Source organism: Rosa rugosa, chromosome 1 (genome assembly GCF_958449725.1).
Source record: "Rosa rugosa chromosome 1, drRosRugo1.1, whole genome shotgun sequence".
NCBI classification, from domain to species: domain Eukaryota; kingdom Viridiplantae; phylum Streptophyta; class Magnoliopsida; order Rosales; family Rosaceae; genus Rosa; species Rosa rugosa.
This window is the reverse complement of record NC_084820.1, coordinates 69,663,273-69,686,026: the sequence shown is the minus strand read 5'-3', so window position 1 is coordinate 69,686,026 and position 22,754 is coordinate 69,663,273. Positions and strand designations below refer to the sequence as shown.

Here is a 22,754-nt window from a genome sequence, read left to right as displayed (position 1 = left end):
TGGATGGATAGAGGAGGTCTGGTCTCCTGGAGCGTTGATGGCGGCTCTCTCGGTGATGATGACACTCAACGGAGCAGCTTCGGGTGTTGTGCAGTTCGTGAATTGGGTCGTCGGGGCACGCAAGTGCTGTGTCTTTGGGTGGTGTCGTCGGGGGAGACTTGCTTGTGGCTCTGGATTGGTGGCGATGGAGGTCGTTGCCGGAGCTGGGATCGTGGTCGCTGGGGGGGTGAGTTGGATCGGGCCTACCTTGTTAGGGCCTTAGGCTACCAATCTGTCTTGGGCTGCTCTCTTTAGGATTTTTCCAATAGATAGTTTTTTTACTTTCTACTATTTCCCTAATGTACCTACATGTACATTTGCAAGCATAATTAGCTATAATGAGCTACGCTCATTGTACCGCCAGAAGTACCAACTCCCACCAAAGCAATGTCCTACGGATAGACAGCCAGGCGGGCTACGGTCTGAGCACGGGATCGCCCCCAGATCACCGCCGACGCGCCGCCACGCGCTGCGCCAAGACAGTATCAGAAGCTACTGAAACTGAGAACTGAAGCACTTCAGTCCCACATTGAAAACAAAGAGAAGATCATACCTCTCCTCACCTATAAAAAGGTCCTCTCCTCTCTCCTCATTGATTACGCATTCAATACTTATTCGACTATGCTCTATATATTTTGACTGACTTAGGCATCGGAGAAGTGAAGACCGCCCAGCGCGGTCTCCCTCTGACGCCTTATCTTCCGTCTGACAGCTAGAGAAGATCATCAAGTCGGCCGTGTCACACCCCCAAACTTGAGACCAATATTGTACTGAAATATGGTACCCGAATTTGGGATGTGAGCCAAACTAAATAGAACTTCCTTTTTGAAAGAAAGTAAAAGACTATATATAGATATATCTGAATAGTACTTTTATTAGAAAATGACATCATTATTTGTACAATACCAAAGTTTAGCAAAATATATTACAGTACTCATTCTCTTGAAATAGTAGTAGGAAAAAAACTTTCTTTTATTTAGTAGGTTCATCCCCTTTTTCCCCATGCATCTACTCGTTACCTGAAAACATGAAGGTGTAGCATCATGAGTAACACAGACCCAGTAAGTACAGCTTACATTCTTATACTAATGTGTCTTATAAGAAATCAAAACTGAACAACCAAGTAAAAATGTACCGAGAACCATTTATATGTTCACACCAAATCTTAAGTATGTATTTGTATACACACAACAGACACATATATCAATATTTGTAAAACTCATAATAATATCACATAGTCACATCTCTTTTATCGAATCAACAAATACTGCAGCAATAATAGGTGCAAATAACCTCAAAACAATGCATGCTCGATTCTCTTTTCACTTAACACCATAACATATTAACAATATATCATAGATAGATATTTGATCAAAACAATATAAGTACACTTTTCATTTTAGTGAATTTTCGGATTAACTGGTAACAAATTATAAATCCACGTGTTAGGGTCCATAATACCAAAACACGGGAAACCACATGCTAGGGTCCATAATACCAAAGCATGGGTAAGCCGCAGCATACCAGGGTCCAACGTACTATACCCAAGTATGTATACTCAAAGTAAGCAACCTTCCTAAGAGTATAATAGTGCACTATCTGAAGGGACTAGGGCCCAGGCTTAACGTCTCATAACACCAAAACACATTTACCAGTAATTCACTTAAGCACGGGGATGTAGATAACATCCGGCTTCACAATTGTACTTCTCAGACATAATCAAATTCACAAAATACAATCTTTATAAATTATAGATCATAATATATGTATATGTACACACACATATAGAGACATACATATATTTAGGAATAACCTCATATGAAAACATATGTAGCATAATTATATAACACAAATAAGTAAATTCACTAGCAAACAACATAATTAAAAATAAGCTAATTAAAAATAAGCTTATACATAACCGAAATCAAGTAAAATATGTAATAATAAAGTACAAGCATATAAACAAGCTTACATAAGTAAATATAACTGAAATTGTGTGGACAAATTAATATATATACATAATTATATATATATATCTATAATTAAACTTGAAAGTAATTGTGCAATAAAGGTACTGCAAATTAAACTTGAAAGTAAATGTGCAATAAAATGGTACTGCAAATTAATTAAACTTGAAAGTAAATGTGCAATAAAATAAAGGTACTGTAAATTAGAAGTAGTAAGAGAATATTAGTTAGTAGTCAAAGAGTTAGTAGTCCTCTTTTCATAGTATTAGAAATCTTAGTCCGAAGTGTCCATTCGTCAATCAAAATAATAGTACCAAGTACTGTCAACTTTCTGTTTTTATAACTTGTTCAATTCATGTCCGAAATAGTCAAGTGAGGACACCAAGTCATAGGATTTTTCATAAGGAATTCAATGGAATAAGTCATGTAGTCCAGATCAGAGTGATATAGTCCATAAATGGTAAAAGAACCATAACAGTGCTGAAACTGATATTTTTGAAACTGACCTTTGATGTTTAAATCTTTACGTACTGTGTATTTTATCATTACTTCTCAAACTTTCCAGAATAAAAGTAGAGGTCCTAAGCTTCAAATTGATATAAAGTTTGTAGAAAATGGATAAGAAATGAGGGAGATATGAATTTTTGAAGTTGTGATGGCGGTATGAGATTTCCAGCGAGTTTAAAAGTTGAAAACTTGGATTAGCCATAACTTCTTCATTTCTTAACCTTTTTTAGTGATTCAAAAGCCTAAACTGAAGGATTTTTCATGAAGAAACTGAAAATATAATTATTTTTGACAAGATTAACTTTTATCAAACACGAAAATATATGACTGCAGCAAAACAGATTCTTTTCCATTTTATCATCGGTTATGCACTTTGATAAATCTTAAAGGCAAAAGAATATAGGAATGTATTCATGTACTTACTTAAGAAACTCAGAAGTGAAGTGAAGATTTTGGTCTTGGATCCAAGCTTGGACTTCTTTGAGAAAAACAAAGGGAGTTTCTTGAAAGAAAAGGATGAAGGATTTGTGAGGTGAGTTTTCTCTACAACTAAGACTTCCAAATCAGTTTTGCACTTGATCTTAAGGCTTGAAGGAAAAATGATTCAGCTTCATGTTTATAAAGACTAGAAAGATGCATTAAAAATTAATCTTTAGCATCTTACTTGTAAGTCAAAAGTGAGTTGAAAGTCTACAAAGCATTTACAAGGAAATTGAAATTTCCAAGGAATGTTATGGTTGTTAGAAAGAAAAATCAGATTAGTTCTTCTAGATGTATTGGCATTTGAATCATGTATACATATATACACATAGATACACATTTTCTCAAACTAATACGAAGATTGATATGTCATTTCGTAAGATTCAAAATATGTGTTAGCAATAACTAGTACTAAAATGACATGCATCACAAAAATAATATAGGTAATAGTATTGGGCTCAATAACAAATATCGAGTGTACACAAGAAATACGAACTAAGGTATTTTAGTAAGTTCCTAGAACTCTATTATAACTTGTAAGTATAGCATGTGGTATCATCGGTTTCTAAACGGGAAAATAAATGCTTAGAAGATACTTGGATTATTTCTAAGTTTAAGGTATCTTAGAGTGCTCTACAGTGATACTAAGTTTCGGGTTATTACAGGCCGAGTAGCGATCCGCCCACCAAACCCGCGTTGTACCAAGGTTCGGCTACCGCCGGACTTCAGAACATCAACACCTAAGGTTTTAGGGAACTATGCACTTTTATGTGTCTATAGTGCCTCTGGAGTAGTACTGAATGAGGATTTACGCTATTTTCTACGAATTTGATCTATAATGAGTGGACCTATTTCTATGTACCACCGTGGGTACTACCACACCTTCTTGATCTGTCTAGTTTGAAGGCAGCAGAAGGGTATGTAATGGCCATTCTGGCATGTGATGAATAATATTGGCACCCGATTTGGGTTGGATTAAAAAAAGCATGGGAACTAGGGTTTTGTACTGTTCTTATGTTTTTGAGCCCACTAACTGCCCGGTCTCGCCACACTTAACCAAAATAGATTAGTATTCAGATGTACGTCAATGCACTCAATTGTGGTATAATCGGATTCAATCAAATGCAAAAGAAACAAATTAATAAGTTGACGTTCAACTTAAAAGAAAAAAACTAATAACTTCATCTAAAATTTCTAATAGTTAGCTTTATGCCATCAAGAGAAGTACTATTCATGACTTTGATTTCCATGGATAGTGCTGAATTGGTTTTGAATGAACTTCACAAGATGTTAGGATTTTAAAATGCTGAATTGCTTATGTAATAAGTTTTTTCTGTCATCCCCCTTTCAGAGAAAGCCGTTATGTAATTCCGCTGAATTATATGATTGTCGTGTTTAAAATAAAAAATAAAAACAAAGGTTAGATTTTCGCTCACATTAATATCACTAACACTACTGAGAATTCACCGAGCTAATAATTCCAATTCTATTACTTGCTTCTCAAAAAAAAAAAAAATTTCTATTACTTGAAATTAATTATATGCCTCATATAGTTGTAATGAACATTCAATTGACTTTTACATCGGATTGTAAATTCAAGCAGTAATTAATGAAATTTATGTTGTACCCGAAAAAGGAAAGAAAAGAAAAGCGATGTACACCGTACCATACGCACCATGGAATACTTTCCGGTGAACCACATAGCAGATTATCTCTGACTAATCACAACCATTGAGTCAATTAGGGGTGCCTAAATCAGTGAACATGATAATTCCATGACATAACGCGCAACATGTATGTTGACGAATTTAGCCATCACAACGCAAAAGGTCTTCTTCACTTTTGGTGATTCTCCTCTCTGATTGGTCACCTCAACCAACTTTAGAAAGAATAATAGCTCACCAGAGTCAGCCACCCCCTCATCCAATTCACATGGCTTGTCCTTTTCTCCCATACAGTGATGATTATGATCGATGAATGATGATGATGTAGCTAGATTAGGGTTTAATGTTATATATTAAGCTAATTCCAGAGAAAACCCTAAAAAAATCACACTATAATCCAAACCGCTCGGAGTCTTCGACGCTGACAGCCGGAAAACGACTGGTTTTGTTTGGGTGGCTTTAGGGTTTATAAAAAAAGGGACTTCTGAAAGCTACCTCTGCAGAAAACAAACCAAGCATTGCACCTGATTTTGACTGGAAAAGAATTGTTTTATTGATCGAAACCCAACAAACTCAGCGCACTGAGGGAAATGGAATGGTGGTTGATTAATGTAGTTACAACGGGGATGGTTTTGGAGTTTGGGACAAGCATTAGGGTTTCTTTCTTTTTTTCTTTTTAATTTTGCTGTGGACTGATTTGGCTACACATGTGGCCTATCTGTTATGAATGCGACCCATCTAAATCACAATCGGTTTCGAAACCAAAACAGTGTAAGAAAGGAAAACAACAAACATATGGGCACACGTAAATGGGTATATATGTGTTTATCGTTTCCATGATTTCATTCGTAACGCAATTTTGATTGTACAAGTTACATGCAGCTTGATTTATGTATCATTATGCCCGGTCTAGCTAGCTTCTTAATTAGTTAACTTGACATGACTTGTGACAAGTCTGACCTTGTTGGACAATGGACATGGCATAATTGAGTATTCTAGAACAGCTCATTTCAAATGCAACAAAATGCAATAAGACTGTTTGTTCCATGATTACATTTGTTACAAATTGGTACGCATGATGGTAGAGTTTGGATTCTACAATATTTCGTATTTTAAGTCTTCAATTTTTATGAGACATTTCATCAATAATTTTCTCATTTTTTTTTCTTTTAATGTAATTTTTGTTGTCTCTTTTAGAGGTTTGCCTAATTGATTTTGATGTTTTTTTTTTGTTTCTAACTAATAAGATGAGCAGCGAGTTATGAGAATTTCGAGTCTCTTCTGACACAACCAAACAATGCAAAAGAGTTAATCTCACCTAATATCATATTTTGTTTCATTGCAAAAATCCTTTGTATATATGCACGTACCAGTAAAATACTACACCACTTTTCCTCAAGGAGGTTGAGATGTGCTTGGCATGATAGATTAATACAAGAATAAACTTTAACACGAAGATAATGCAGTCAATATCAATAGCTTATCTCTATGCAAAATGACTCCAGCGGTAGTATATTATGGCCAGCATTCTGGTCTATGCCGACTATGCAAGCCCATCTTCCTTTCTCTAAACGTATACGGCTATACCTAACCTATGAATAAACTAAAGCCATGGGAGAATCAATGAATTTATGTTCTAGGTTTAATTGGAAGGCCGGCTTCGAAATTTCTTTGTTTCTTTCAAGGGTTTGCTGTCCAATAAGATTTGGTTCCTAGTTGTCATTGACAAACTTCAAATGCATTCTGCAACATGCTTTATGCCCATTCAGATCGATTTCAGAGTATATCAGGTTCATTACTTGCAAAATAAAAATAAAACAGAGAGGTCCGATCTCAATGCTATGATAATATAGCTGATAGCTAGGTCAACATTCAAGAACTAAAGCTGAGATCGAATAGTTGGTAGCAAATAATCTACTTTTCCTAAGAGTTAAGAGTCAATATATGCGATAGAAAGGGCAATGTCATAGGAATTGATCGTGCAAACCAAACAACAGAAAACCATGTATTTTGCACATATAATCATCATGACGTAGAAATATTAAAAATTACATCAACACGTTTAATACAAAACACACAAGTTTGAATTGTTGAAAAAACTGGGGAAAACTTTCAAGTGGGACTTTGAAATAATTGAAAAAGATTGAGATGGCATGGCATGGGGCGGGTTTAAATTGAAAAGGACAGAAGGTGGTGGAGGCATATGAATAGATTGGGATAATAGTGGTAGACACGGCACTGCTTTATGTTGCCTTAATAACAATGCTCTCTAGATGTTTCATCTAATGTGGTAAACATAGCTTTCACAATCTAACAATCACATTCATCAAACAACTCTCTTTTGTCTATTCCAAGTCTTTGCTCCAGCTGCATGCTTTTCTTGAAGTCTTTAAGTCGGTCTTAATTTGATCATAATTTTTGTGGCTGGACTCTTGGGCCTTGTGGAAGACCCCTATTGAAACTATTAAGTTTGACATCCCCTTTCCCTTGAAATATGCCCAACACAGAGATCCACAACCCACTAGTCCACTACCGGGGTAACCATAGGCCCGATCAGCCAAACAAGCCACGACCACCTGATAACGTAATTTGAATGAATATCACACCCAATACCAATTAACAACGGCTAATAAGGCCCAATATCCAGCATACCAGTCGATACTGATAGAAGCACCGCCATGCGATTGCAACCCCATAATTCGATTCCGAATCTGGTGACATTGCAAAAGCTGTAAAATTACATATCTCACTTTTCTTTTTTATTCGCAAAAGATAGATATCATGTAGAACTAATGATAATTTGAACAGTTTTTTATTTTTATGAATTTTCTTGCCTTTACATTAAAAAAATAAAAATAAAATCCGTTGGAGATTTTGGTATATATAGGGCCTCAATGAGGCCTAAGATTTGTGGCCTCAATCCTAGGTGTCAAGCCATGTCACCTATACACCTCACTAATTTGTCAAATCATGTCATGTCATTCTTGAATAAAAAGACTATTTTATCATTTCAAAATCTAATAGCTCTAAATTATTTTAGTTTTCTTCTAGAAAAAATATATTATTTTATTTTTTTTCTTTTTCTTTTTTTATTATATATATAATTAGTCTAAAAAAATTTATATATATATGTTGTTGAATATATAACGGCTCTAAATTATTTTGACTTTCTTCTAAAAAAAATATTGTTTGGTTTTTTTTCCTTTCTTTCTTTTTCATTATTTTGGATTTTTTTTCATTATACATATTCAAAAAAAAGTATGGGTATATATATATATATATATATATATATTAATATCGTAATTATAATCCATGAAATCTGGTAAATTGAAGTAATATTTAAATCTTTTAATAAATAAATTTAATAAAATTAATGGAAGATTAGTTACCTTACATTAACAAGTTAATTTGAAAAGTCAAAAATTAAATTGGATTCACAAAAATGGAAAGAAAATGTATTTAAATCGTAATTTTAACTCATAAAATCTGGTGATTGAAAACCTAGATATCTGAAAAGAAATTGCTTAATATGGAATACAATATATTGCACATGAGGAAATTAATTTTTGAAAGTATACTTGTTTTGTTGATCCCAAATTTTTCAATAGACAATAATGATTTTTAAATGTGAATGATAGCTTCTATTTTAGTGTAAATATGTCATTAGAAAAAGTTCCCAGTGAACTCTACTTGTTCATTATTAGCTACTTAGTACTTTTTTGTTAGTATAAGACATGTTAGTACTTAGCTGACTTTCAATTTCAATGTGAATGATATATGGCTTCAATTTTAGTGTGAATATGTTATTAGGGAAAGATTCCCCGTTGAACTTTACTATTGGCTACTTAGTACTTACTTGTTCGTGCAAGACACACTAACTTATTTTAAGTTTCAATGGATGATGGCTTCTATTTTAGTGTGAATATGCCATTCGGGAAAGGTCTCCAGTAAACTTTACTGGCTCATTATTAGCTACTTAGTACTTATTGTTCGTGTAAGACATGCTAGCTAACTTTAAATTTCGGTGTGGATGATGACTTCTATTTTAGTGTAATTATGTCATTAGGAAAAGGTCCCCAGTGAACTTTACTAGCTCATTATTGGCTACTAATTAGTACTTATTTGTTACTGTAAGACAATGTGGATAATGACTTCTATTTTAATGTAATTATGTCATTAGGAAAAGATCCTCAGTAAACTTACTAGCTCATCATTGGCTACTTAATACTTACTTGTTCGTGCAAGACATGTTAGCTCTTTCAGTTTCAGTAGATGATGGCTTCTATTTAAGTGTAAATATGCCATTAGGTAAAGGTCTCCAGTGAACTCTACTAGCTCATCATTGGCTACTTAATACTTACTTGTTCGTGCAAGACATGTTAGTTCTTTCAGTTTCAGTAGATGATGGCTTCTAGGTAAAGGTCTCCAGTGAACTCTACTAGCTCATCATTGGCTACTCAGTACTTATTTGTTATTGTAAGACATGTTAATTAGCTGACTTTAAATTTCAGTGTGGATGATGATTTCTATTTCAGTGTAAATATGTCATTAGGGAAAAGTCCCCAGTAAACTTTACTGGCTCATTATTAGCTACTTATTACTTATTTGTTCGTGTAAGACATGTTAGCTGACTTTAATGTTAATGTGGACGATGACTTCTATTTTACACCTTCCTTAATTGCACTTTTTCTTTGATTACTGCTGTGTTATACACCTATTGTTCATTGAATTTCTACATAGTATTAATAACATTATGATTGTTTTTTCATGTAAAAATAAACGAACAGTTGTATTAATGAAGTCTCACTTGACCTTTAAGGAACACTTCCTAATGTTGCATTTGGATGAGACAATATTAAATTATCGAGAAATTTTGAAATGATGGAATCTAGAATTTTATCATTCGATCAATTTATTAATGATATTTTCTTACCTCTTCAATTACCAGATTTCATAGGTTTTAATTACGATTTCAATACATTTTCTTTCCATTTTTGTGGATCCAATTTAATTTTTGACTTTTCTAATTAACTTGTTTTTTTTTAAATAAGGGCCAGTACGGCTGCCCTCAAGCCTTTACCATTAATGAAATCATAGAATACGCACTAATAGTCTAATTAACTTGTTAGTGTAAGGTAAACTAATAATCTTCCATTAATTTTATTAAAATTCATTTATTAAAAGAGTTGAATATTACTTCAATTTACCAAATTTGATGGGTTATAATTAAGATATTAATATATTTTCTTTCCATTTTTGTGGAATCAATTTTAAATTTGTCTTTTTTTTAATCAATTTTTTTTAAAATTTTGTGGGTTAGAATTATGACATTAATATATATATATATATTTATACACACAAACACATATTTGTATATAATTTTTTTTTGACGAATTATATATATAACGAAAAAGAAGAAAAAAAAACCAAAATAATATATTTTATTTTTAGATGAAAACCAAAATAATTTTGAGCCATTAGATTTTGGAAGGATAAGATTGTCTTTTTACTCAAGAATTACATGGCATGATTTGACAAATAGGTGATGTGTGTAGGTGACATGACATGACACCTAGGATTGAGGCCACAAATCTTAGGCCTCATTGAGGCCACAAATCATTTTCCTTTTATCAATTAGAATACATTTTAAAGATTATGTTTTACTAATAGGGAGACTAAGAAACACGGCAATCTGAATAATAATGACATTTGCATGGGGAATGTTGCGATGTGTTATGTGGAATGCAATGACAAACCAAAACGTGATGAATCTTATGTTTTCTGTTTTTGTACCATAAGCTTACCATGCATTCGTAGAGTATGAATGTGTTCCAATTGACGGAACATCGAAACTTTGAATGAATTTTTCTTTTTGTGAAGTTTATAGTTTAAAAAGAAAAATCGTTTGAAAATTTATGTTGAGATTTTTGAATTCCATAAATTCGAGAAATGATTGAAAATCATTATTCGAGGGTGAAAATGTTTTGGTCAGAAAATAAGAACATGCAATTTCAGCTAAAAATTGTGTGCTATAGTCCACAATAGTCCACAATTTTGAGTAGAAATCGATCATGGTCTCGGTCTCCTGGACTATTTGATAATTTATTTTATTTTATTTTATTTTTATAGAAAAATTTATGTGATCTAGTTTCTACGGAGTTAGAGCATGAACTGTAATTAGTTTATCAACAATTGGAACAAAAGTTAAGTTAGATTTAATGAATAGACTACATTAAAAAACCTGGAGACTCAAAAGTTTGAGGAATTCCAAACTCTTTAGTACTACTGCTCAGTCGATCTCCAGTGAAATATATTATTGATCGATGACTTTATACATTTCACAATTGGTTGACTTGAGATTTGAGAACTAGCAGTTCCTAAACTCCTTCTGATCAACATCGCTAGCTATAATTGTAACAGCCATGAACATATATATCTACCTTTCTTAGTATATCACGTACGCTGCAATATACACAATGCTGATGATTTGATCGCTATCATATCATCTGTGACCACTCCATCTCTATATGTATAGTTACCACTTACCAGATGGCAGATGTAACCCTTTTGTCGAATTTGTGGCTGGCTATTTGTCTAGTTGGTCTTTTATAACACATGAAGATAAATAGCACGGCGAAGTAATTCGACCTTGTTGAACTTGTGGAAGGCCATCCAGTTGTCTTCTGGTGAGGGCACACAAGCACAGACTCGTATTAATGCCATCTTATTTTTATTATCTAGTTTCTCTATCAACAGTGACGAATCTGAAGCATATGTATATATGTATCAATTACTCGATCTGTCTATGGATGTACATGATACTGATAGATATGTGGCACCGATCTGTATGCAATGGATGGCAGCCATTGAATTCATATGTAGCTTTCATTTTGATGGGAATACTAGAATGTGTGTGACTAACCACATCTATGTGTCAACATATATATATAATTTGTACTCAGTACTCTTAATCCTCAAGTCCTGTGCTATATATTAGTGAAAGTTTGGTATATCAACGGAGCAAAATTGTCTTGAGTATATATCATCTACAATTAATACTGTGTTGTATTCGATGAATTGTTGATTAACATGTATTTTGTATTAATGATGATGAGCTCGATCACACATGCATTCAACAAATTACCGAAGCTCGTTTTACATTGTCACAACGGAATGTAGCAATGTAGATGGTAATTTTCGTCTTACTGATGATATGTCAAGGAATAAGAAGATGGTGTATATCCCCTTAAAATCTCTATGACCTTTTTATAAACAATATAGTACTGTATTAATGATGACGGATCAGAGACTCAGATCCGATGGATTGTTGGTTAATGGCTAGCTGGTTGTGAACTTGTGATTAATACAATCAGCTGGATTAGTCTGCACTTTGAAGCTATTCAGGCCAATGATTAATGGCTCATGCAACGTAAATACAATATTAGAGGATCAAGCACATGAAGGCGTGAAACATACTCACATATGTTCTGAAGTTCAGATCGACGATATATATATATAAAAGAAGACAAGATCGAGTGTAATGATGTTTTTTATACTACCCTAGTTGATTCTGCATAGAACAATTCCAGCCATGTCCAGCTCGCTCACATGGAACAAAATTGTAGTAGCTAGTACTGGTGAGTGTGGCTAACAAGCACAAGTGATGATCACATCGATGTGACTCTGCCGGAAAATATTCCATGTTAGTCTTGAGATCTACTGCATTACTGTGGGCTACTATATACATATATCGATCTTCTGGTTTAGGGTTGCAGCGCCCTAGGTAAATCGATCATACATATATAATTTACCATGACATACAGTACGTGCGGTAAATAACCGTATGTTTTAACTGAAGCTTTAACAGTTTAACTTCAGCGCCGGCCTAGCTAGCTTCTTGATTAGTTAACTTGACATGACTTCTGACATGATTCTCCAGCGGGTCTATATATAATTACATACAAATACTCCACCGGAAAGAGCCTGCAGTTGTTTTGGCTCACTTGGGACTTTGGGAAGCATGTACATAATCAATCAAACATGACTAATTTCCTTAATTTCTTTCCATCTCCACCGCTAGTCTAAATAAAAAATAGTTAGTACGTATAATATAGGTAAGTCAAAGGTTAAGTTGTCTCCACATCAGAAATTAATTCTGCATTCACAGCCATCATGCATCACAGTTAGGAACAGTTATATAATCTTCTGCCTCTACGTACAGGGTCCAAGAATAAGGCAGTAACATGCGCGTTTGTTTGACTTCTCCAATCGGTGACTTTCTGTATTTGATTTTTCTAAACACGTTTTAGACCTAACTAGCTAGCTCACACAGTTCATGCATGCCTGTTTGACATCCATCAATGGAACGAATACATAAGCATAGATGTCGAAGTGGGAATCAACAAGAACCGTTCTTGTTGATTAGGTAATAGGTATAATATGAACATCCAGACTCTATAGCCCCCCAATTTTCTAACGTTTACAGATCCCAATTGTGTACTTATATTAATTACTTCGATGGAAAATTTGTGTTTTTGACGATAAAAAATCTTTGAAATAATGCAACGGACACAGACGTATATTTAAATAAAAATTAATTTAGTTGAAATCGATTTGTCCTCAATTAAGACCTCGAAAGCCTCTAGAATATGGCTCTGACTCTATCTCAAGAGGGATATCATCGTTTCTTCCATTCGGTGAGCGGCGGTGACAAAACTTCTCGCTTGCTTCTCTGTTCTCACGGCGGCGGCGACAAACCTCTTCGTCTGGCTCTATCTTCGGTTACAGAAGACGATTGTGCTGATTTTAGTGGGATTGGTCCTCGAATCTTGAGTGACCAGATCTGGTCTGGTGGTGATGATGGATCTGCTCTTGATCTGTCGACCTATGGTGGTGATAGCGACCAGCGCGGTGGTAAGATGGTTGCTATTGGCGGTGGTGATGTCTGGTGGCGTTCGCTCGACGAGGGTAGGGTGGTCTTCGATGGAGGAGGCGGTACGGTTCGGGCTGATCTCTACCCGATGCGTTCTTCTGGATCAAAGGTGGCTGTGGCAACTGCCGGTGGTTTTGAACGCACGGCTGGCTTTCAGCCTTCGCCTGGAGGCGGTGACGGCTTCTGGTTGGGATCTATTCCTCTTGGAGATGAGGGTAGCGACCTGCAGATGGTGAAGGAAGGTGATTTGGCCCGTTCTGTTTTCGCTGGCGCTGCCGGCGGCTGGGGTGGTAATCGGCTTGGTCGTGGTGGCCTAGCAGTGGTTGTGTGGCCGAGTTTTGCAGCGGCGAGGCAACTCGGAGATGGTGGTGGGGTGTCCTTAGTACTTCTGGGGGTGGCCTTCGTAATTGCCATGTGGGCTGATGCTTGCTGGTGGGCTTGGGCTTGCATAATTTTGGAAGGGATGGAAGGTGACTTGTCATCTTCCATTCCTAGTTTTTAGTTTTTTATCAGGTCGCAAATATCACATTCTCTGAGGGTTCATTTTACTTTTGCTTCGGAGGATGTTTGATCTTTGTTTGAAATAAAGGTGCGTTATTTTCCTTAAAAGGTGGGTGTACTCTGGGTGGCCTGGGGCTTGTTCTTGTAATAGAATAGGTGTTTAGGGTTCCCTAAGGAACGATTCTTTCTGTCGACCCCTCAGGGGTGTTTCGTTTTTGTATTGCTTGCTGAATATATATAATGGGCTGACCTCTTTCATAAAAAAAAAAAAAAAAAAGACCTCGAAAGCCGTATTGGATTTCACGTTATTAATTCAACTCGATCAATAAAATTAGGGATTCAAATTTGCTCACCACATTTATTTGTGACATCGTATTAAAACTTGTCACGTCATATATAATTAATTTAATACTTAAAATATAATTTTTTAATAAAACATCATGATTAACTATAATTATGTTTCATAACACATAATTGGATGGTAGTATATTGGATGGTGGTATCATCACCAAAGTATTGGTGGTGAGCAAAATTTGAATCCGAATGATCTAATAAAATTTAGGACAACGAAGGTTTACTTCCAATGGGACTGTAAAAGCGCCGCTGAGCAGGACATAGTCAAGAGTGACGTCTAGAAATCTAGAATTAACCATAGATAAATTAAACAAAATCTGCAGAACTTTTATTCGTAGAATTCCAAAAGAGGAGGAACCGAAGCTTCTGTGCAGGTGTACGTGCCCAAATGAGCAGACAATTAAGAACACTTTTACATGTGGGCGCGGTGGATGATCTGTGACCTGGTTGTTTATTCTTTATATTAAATTTCCTTATCAGTTTTCCAGACAACCCAAGACTGTGATGCATGTCAAAACCAGCTGATTGTTCCTGAAGCCCACCCGTTAACTTTAAACAATTCAAATAACCTGACATCATTGCTACCCTTTACTGTTCCTGGTAATTAACTAGTTACCATATTTGGATGTAATTATGAAATTTGATGATGAATCTTCCATTTCTCACCACAGCCTTTAAGGAATTCCTATATCCTCCTTTCTGCTCCATTTGTACTTCAACTGCAGAATATAAGCCTTCAGGTCTGAGTTCATGCTCACACTGATCTCTCTCTAAGAGATCCCAGATTTATTTCAGATGGTTTCTGTCCTCCATAGCATATAATATATATACCCAGTTCAACTTTCAGTTTCAAGATTTGATCTGGGTACAGTATTCTTTTTCTTCATTGGTTTCTCAAGAAAATGGCTCCAAACAATTCAGTTGCAGTCACAATTGAGAAGCCAAACAACACTTTCTCAAAGACCAAGTCTTTTGAGAAGCAGAAAGCAGCGAGCACCAAGCAATTTACATGGGTTCTTCTTCTCAAAGTCAACAGAATCTTTGCTTGTCTCTCATGGCTTCCAATGGCATTCAGAAAACGCATTACCTCATCGGACATGAGCGATGAGGAGCCGAGAAATCGAGGGAAGCTGTATAGATTTATTCAAGCGTTTCTTCTTTTGTCAATTGTAGCTTTGGGTGTTGAAGTGATTGCTCATTACAAGAACTGGAATTTGAATCTGGTTCATCACCCTTGGGAGGTTCAGGGTCTGTTGCACTGGTCCTATATGGCTTGGTTGTCTTTCAGAGTCGACTATATTGCCCCTGTGGCTATATTCCTCTCTAAATTCTGCATTGTACTGTTCTTGATTCAATCTCTTGATAGATTGGTGTTGTGTCTTGGATGTTTCTGGATCAAGTTCAAGAAGGTAAAGCCAAGAATTGAGCCAGATGCTTATGATGTTGAAGACCCTTCTAGCTTCCCAATGGTCCTTCTTCAGATTCCCATGTGCAATGAAAGAGAGGTAACAGAACTAACTATCTGTACTTTCTATCATAAAAAGTCCTTTTTGTGTTGGATTCTCATGTTGTTTCCGCTATGTTTAATTTTCTTTAGGTGTACGAACAATCCATTGCGGCCGCGTGCCAGATGGATTGGCCTAGGGACAGACTTTTGATTCAAGTTTTAGACGACTCGGACGACATAGTTCTGCAGAATTTGATCCAAGATGAAATCTCGGCATGGAGTCAGAAAGGCATCAACATAATCTACAGGCATAGATTGATCAGAACAGGATACAAAGCTGGGAATCTTAAATCTGCCATGGGTTGTGAGTATGTCAAAGACTACGAGTTTGTGGCAATTTTTGATGCTGATTTCACACCCAATCCTGATTTCCTTAAACTCACTGTTCCTCATTTCAAGGTGATTGATTGACTGGTTAATATAATATGTCCTCTCTTAATAGATGAAGTGTTTTCTAATTAGCCACTAACAATCTTTGAACTTTTTAACAGGGAAATCCAGAATTAGGACTAGTCCAGGCTAGGTGGTCCTTTGTGAACAAGGATGAGAATTTACTTACAAGGCTGCAAAACATTAACTTGTGCTTCCATTTTGAAGTGGAGCAGCAAGTTAATGGTGTTTTTCTTAATTTCTTTGGATTCAATGGAACCGCAGGAGTTTGGAGGATTAAGGCTTTGGAAGAATCAGGAGGTTGGCTAGAGAGAACAACAGTTGAAGATATGGACATCGCTGTTCGAGCACACTTGAATGGTTGGAAATTCATCTTCCTCAATGATGTAGAAGCCCTCTGTGAATTACCTGAGTCTTATGAAGCTTATAAGAAGCAGCAGCATCGATGGCATTCGGGTCCAATGCAGCTCTTCAGATTATGCCTTCCAGCTATCTTAACTTCCAAGGTTGGTTTCTCACCCTTCATTTGTGTATTTTGTTTTTGTTTTCTTGAGTATTTCTAAAATTTGTCATATTATAAGAGTGTAACAATTTCTTAATTACAATTGTGCAGATATCTATATTCAAAAAGGCCAACTTGATATTTCTGTTCTTTCTTTTGAGGAAGCTAATTCTTCCCTTTTACTCATTCACATTGTTCTGTATCATACTTCCATTGACCATGTTCATACCTGAGGCTGAACTCCCTCTTTGGGTAATTTGCTATGTGCCCATTTTCATGTCCTTCCTAAACATTCTACCATCCCCAAAATCTTTCCCTTTCTTAGTCCCATACCTACTCTTTGAGAACACAATGTCTGTGACAAAATTCAATGCCATGGTCTCCGGCCTATTTCAGCTGGGAAGTTCTTATGAGTGGGTGGTGACAAAGAAGACCGGAAGATCCTCCGAATCAGACTTGTTTGCGCTTGCTGAAAGTAAATCCTCAAATGAAGAGAAGATCTCAAGAAGGAACTCCGAGTCTGGTTTAGAATTGTTGAGCAAACTCAAGGAACAAGAAGCAGCACCTGCCAAGAAGAAGAAGAAAAATGGGATCTATAGAAAAGAGCTGGCTCTTGCTTTTCTCCTACTCACAGCATCAGCAAGAAGTTTCCTATCAGCTCATGGAGTTCACTTCTATTTCTTGCTTTTCCAAGGCTTGTCCTTTCTTGTTGTAGGCTTGGACTTAATAGGTGAGCAGGTTAGCTAAAAGCTTCAAACAGAGTGCAATTTCCTACAGTTATTCTTTGACAGATGTGTTGAACTTTAAGAGACATATTTCAAGCTCTTTGGTGTTCAAAGTTGGGGATTCAATTACATGTAGACATGGTTACCATTCCCCATTTAATATACAATGTAATGTCAATGATATAAAGATCGAGTTAAATGTATCATGGTATATGTAATGGTATAATGACAAGCTTTATAAGAAAAGTTCAGTTATTTTTTCATTGCTGTCTGAACTGTTACCGTCAGCCTCTCACATAAGAACACCACCACCACCAAACAAACAAAACCAACCCAAAATTACACCATATATTATGCCAAAAACAGAATTGGATTTTCATGAAAGGCAGCAAAGCACAATCAGTGGAGGAGAAGACAAAGAATGCTTTTGTCATAAGGACTATATCTGAATTATTTGGAGGCTTTCTGGCTGTCATATGCGGTAGCCATGTTACATGTCTCCATTTGGTGAGCATCTAAATCTTTGTGAGCATCTAAATCTGAAAGAATTCAACATTAACCTAGGAATTCAGATATCTCGGCCCATTGGGCCTAATCATAGTCTGAGCTCAAATTAGTACTCGGCCCATAATTTCAACAGAGACTCTGTGTTAACTTCAGTCTGAGTGAGTAAAAGTCCAGTCAAGTAGTGCAGTTGAATTCGACTACTGTTGGGTTCTTCAAAGTTTGAGACTTTAAGCTTCAATGGAGGAAGAGAAGGATGCTTTTTATGTTGTTCGAAAGGGAGATGTGGTGGGCATATATAAAAGTTTGAAGGATTGTCAAAACCAAGCCGGTTCCTCGGTAAAGCTTTGATCTTTAAGTCCTTTATAATTTGATTACTGTCATTCTTGATCAATTTTTGATTTCCGATTTGATTTTATTATTGGGTCTTCTTTATTTTGTTGAAATAAGCATGCAACTGAAATTTCTTGCTGCATTGTATGGTTGTGGTGTTTATTATGTAAAAACTAATGGTTTTCTGGTGATGGGTTTCCTAATTGTGAGTCTGTAATTGTAAATATAGTCTCTATTAGGTTGTATAGGTGTTGATCAACGTTGTTAATGAGATGCTGTGCTACTGGAAAATGCTTTAAGATCAAAACTAGTTTTTCGAAGAACTTGATGTTATTTACTTTGCTGGAGGATTACATATGAGGCTTGATTTTGTTTTTAGGTATGCAATCCTTCTGTCAGTGTGTTTAAAGGGTATGGTTTGCCTAAGGAGGCCGAGGAGTACCTGGTTTCGCACGGGCTTAAGAATGCTTCATATACAATCAGTGCCAGTGATGTGAAAAATGATATGTTTGGAAGCCTTGTTGCTTGTCCTTACCAGGTTTGATTTGATGTGTTCAAGTTTCTGTTAGGTTATCTGTTCTTCTCCATGGCATGTGGCGTGGAAGTAGCTGTAGTATGATAGAAAATCTTCTGTTTGGTTACTCATTGTATCATTTGGGTTTTTATTTTGATCTTTCAGCAGCCGGCGTCTTCTATGGTGAATTCAGGTGTCGAAGACCCTTCAAAAAGGAGATTTCCAGATGTAAGTTTGATATGGTACACGGAAAATTGCTCTGGCCAGATTGGCATGGAAATCCAGATACCTACGTTTGGCTTGATTATGGAGTTGATCACTTACTTTATTGGTTTTATTCTGCAGATGGCGCTTTCGTCGGCTTCCGGTTTCTCTCCACATAAGCATTTTAAAGCTGATAGTTGTAGTCAAACTCGAGTAATTTCTTCTACCGGTGTAAGTTGCCTTATGTCACCATCACTAATGTCACAATTTTGTATTTTATGATCAAGTCCCTATACCTATATGTCCAGTCTCATTACTATGGTCATGTGAAGGGGATTTCTGAAAATATGCCTTATATATGTCTTCATCAGCGATGCACACTTGAGTTTGATGGTGCTTCAAAAGGAAATCCAGGACTATCTGGTGCGGGAGCTGTACTCCGTGCTGAAGACGGGAGTGTTGTATGTGCAGTTCATGAAAAATTGTGAATCTTTTGGATATATATATATATATTTTGTAAAAATGTATCTCATTATAACATTGGGTTACTATAGTTGTACCGGCTGCGGGAAGGGGTGGGCATTGCAACAAATAACGTTGCTGAATATCGAGCTGTAATTCTAGGATTGAAGTATGCTCTTGAGAAAGGATTTAAGCACATTCGTGTTAAAGGAGACTCTAAACTTGTCTGCTGCCAGGTTTGTATATGTTAAAGCGCTTGAGTTTCTGTACTTTCCGCCCTTTGTTACTTGTATGATAATCCACTTTGATGTTTTATTTGTCTATTCTCTTATTTGTCTATTATCTGATCTAACAGATTCAGGGGACCTGGAAAACAAAAAATCAGAATATGGCCGACCTGTGCCAAATGGCCAAGCAGCTTAAGGAAAAGTTTACTTCTTTTGAGATCAATCATGTTCTCAGGGTATGTATGGTTGTGTGTTGGAAGAAATTTCTCTATGTGACGAGTCCAGTTGCAATGGATCAAAACTTGAACGTGTTTTGATGGATGGCACAAACATATGAGAATTACGTGGTTTATGTTCATTTGTTCCTGCTACATTCATTCAAATCTCTACTTTCAACTGACATGATCTACTTACTTTGCAGGAGTTCAATGCCGACGCTGATGTTCAAGCAAACCGAGCAATAAATCTCAGAGGTGAGTGGCTTTCAGTTCAATCAGTTCTCATGCTTTTCATGGTTTATGCTTTGCTCATATTCATTAGAATTGACTTGAGATCTTATATGCTTAAGCAGATGGACAAGTTGAAGTGGAATCGTCGCATTAAGTAGCCAATGAATCAGAATCAGAATCAGAAGTGCATAAATATGCATTCAGATTCAGTGTGCTTAACATGTCTATCGTATTGGTCTTCTTAAGTAGAGCCAATAACTCCTCCTCACTGTGATCGCTAGGCCTATGTAAAATTTGCACTTATAATTTTGAACCCCAAAGTGTAAGTTCATTATTATTAAAGAAATTTCTGTGTTTTAATTTGTCTTGTTTTTTTGTTTGTAGAAACTCATATTAGACACATATCAATTGCCATTTCATTGGACCAAAAAATATCCATATTAGGCTGTGCCTCCCTCTCTCTCCCGCCCAGAAATCAGCAGGATAATAAAACCAACCCAAAACAAATGGCTGCAATTTCAGCCTCACCATTCTCAGCTCTGTACTCAATCCCAACACTCACTCATTCCCATTCCCTCTTCCTTTCTCCCTATCACCACCTTCTATCAAGAAAAGAGGCACCATAGCCCTTCATTCCCTTTTCTGTATCTTAATTCTTAAGTTCTTAACCAAAGTCACAACATTGTTAGCCTAAACCCTAAACTCAATTACATATGAATTTTTCACTTTTCTTTTTTCCTCTTTAATTGTAGTCTACACTCTACACCAGTGAGCAAAAGGCCCTAAAGGCCCAAAACCTCCTTCTAGGCCCAGCCCATCTCCTAGTCTATCACCTCTGTGAGATTGTTACACTGAGAACTGATATATCAGTTGAAGAGAATCAAGGAAAAGGATAGAGCTCACCATAAACAAATGGCTACAATTTCAGTCTCACCATTCTCACCTCTCCACCCAATCCCTACCCTCACTCATTCCCATTCCCTCTCAATTCCCATTCCTTCTCCCACCGTTTCGTTTCGAAACGTTTCCGCGTCCTTCAAGCTTTTGAGTCCACTCAGGAACACCAGCTCCCGCAGACCCACAATTCTGAGGTCAGCCGAGGAAGAAACGCCTGTTCCGGCCGAAGAACCAGTCCCGGAAAAAGAAGAAGAAGAAGAAGGTAGTGCCGAGCAGCCCGTTTCGGTACCCGTTTCGCCCTCCGACACTCTCACCATGTTTTTTCAGGTACCCCAGTTTGTAGCTTTGCACAAAGTTTGCTTCTTTATGATTGAATTTGACTATATGCTTTTGGGTTTTGCTTGATTTGTGAAGGCTGATGGTACATTGAGTGATGCTGCTGTGCCTTCAGTGACCAAAGCCTTAGAGGTACATTTTTGTTTTTAAGGGTTTTTCGCAATTAGGGGATTGTCATTGCAATTGTAAAGTGTTGGACTTGCATGAATTGATGTTCAATACGTGGATTTTGGTGTAGGCAACTGAAGGGATTACCAACTTGAAGGTTGAAGTCCATGAGGGTATTGGAGTTGTTGAGGTAAAATGTGGACTACATTATTTGTATAAGTGATGGTATTTAGAACTAGAAGATAGAAAGAGATAATGGTGATGAACTATTGATTAACTACTGCAGTAACATATAGGAAAATATATGTTATGCATAATTGATTTACTTAAGCTGTGTTTTACGTACTTTGATCATGTGTTTGGACTACCACTATTTGCATTTCTTATGAATGATTGTCTTTAATAGAAGATAGAAAATTAAAAGATTGTTGATCAACTATTCACATAAAACTTTTGGATTAGACAAGAAAATGTGTTATCGACAATGATTAGTTTCTATTATCTGTTTGAATAGTTGAATTACTTGTCTGTCTTGTAATTTGATCATGGCTTTTGGTTGTTCTAATTTATGTTAAACACCTCCAGGTTTTAATGAGAGGACTAATGACTTTTTCTCTTTTCTCCAGTTGAAAAAGCAGACAACAGTACAAGCTACTGGGGTGGCTTCCAGTTTGGTTGAGGCTATACAGAGTTCAGGGTTTAAGCTACAAACTTTGAATTTGAGTTTCGAGGAAGAAGAGGAAATTGCTGTATAGAACTTGTATGCTTGTCTACTAGTATATACACATTTCCACCGAGGTTAAGAATGAGAAATGAATCATTGAAGCTCTGTTGCCCATGGAGTCGTCGTTTGTAGTTAGCGAGGGTCAAAGTTTTCTGATAGTGATAGGCTGCCATTTCCAATTCTTGGTGAAGTTGTATCTGAGACCAAGTGGATGAACAATATCACTCGTGTGGAACTTGAGATATTTTGTAGAATGCAAAGTGTATTGATTTTTTTGCAGTGACTCTACTTATAACTTTGTAAAGTTGCATGGATGCTATAGATTTCTGTTTTGTTCTTGATCAATGCTCTCCAAAAAAGCACCATGACTGCATTAAGGGCATGCATGCTGTACATTCTTACACTAGCCAGACCCAGGTTGCTCAGAC

At 36.3% G+C, this 22,754-nt stretch overlaps 3 protein-coding genes across 4 annotated transcripts; all 3 read left to right on the top strand.

Moving 5' to 3' along the window:
* Positions 1 to 14,936: 14,936 nt before the first annotated feature.
* LOC133726504 (xyloglucan glycosyltransferase 4-like) lies at positions 14,937 to 17,831 on the top strand. The gene is made up of 4 exons (XM_062154058.1): positions 14,937 to 15,949; positions 16,042 to 16,350; positions 16,443 to 16,847; positions 16,955 to 17,831. The coding sequence occupies exons 1-4, from the start codon at positions 15,347 to 15,349 to the stop codon at positions 17,588 to 17,590; spliced, it is 1,953 nt and encodes a 650-aa protein (XP_062010042.1). The 5' UTR covers positions 14,937 to 15,346; the 3' UTR covers positions 17,591 to 17,831.
* A 375-nt stretch (positions 17,832 to 18,206) lies between these two features.
* Positions 18,207 to 20,623, top strand: LOC133726505 (uncharacterized). 2 transcript variants are annotated; one of them, XM_062154062.1, is made up of 10 exons: positions 18,207 to 18,411; positions 18,785 to 18,943; positions 19,085 to 19,147; positions 19,265 to 19,354; positions 19,495 to 19,584; positions 19,678 to 19,821; positions 19,941 to 20,048; positions 20,234 to 20,285; positions 20,384 to 20,450; positions 20,539 to 20,623. In XM_062154062.1, the coding sequence occupies exons 1-9, from the start codon at positions 18,313 to 18,315 to the stop codon at positions 20,413 to 20,415; spliced, it is 837 nt and encodes a 278-aa protein (XP_062010046.1). In that variant the 5' UTR covers positions 18,207 to 18,312; the 3' UTR covers positions 20,416 to 20,450; positions 20,539 to 20,623. The 2 variants fall into 2 exon arrangements, with proteins under 2 accessions (XP_062010046.1, XP_062010043.1); XM_062154059.1 differs by having other exon boundaries at positions 18,210 to 18,411; positions 20,384 to 20,623.
* Positions 20,624 to 20,756: 133 nt separating this feature from the next.
* LOC133726507 (uncharacterized) lies at positions 20,757 to 22,671 on the top strand. The gene is made up of 4 exons (XM_062154063.1): positions 20,757 to 21,485; positions 21,573 to 21,626; positions 21,733 to 21,792; positions 22,229 to 22,671. The coding sequence occupies exons 1-4, from the start codon at positions 21,174 to 21,176 to the stop codon at positions 22,355 to 22,357; spliced, it is 555 nt and encodes a 184-aa protein (XP_062010047.1). The 5' UTR covers positions 20,757 to 21,173; the 3' UTR covers positions 22,358 to 22,671.
* Positions 22,672 to 22,754: the final 83 nt, after the last annotated feature.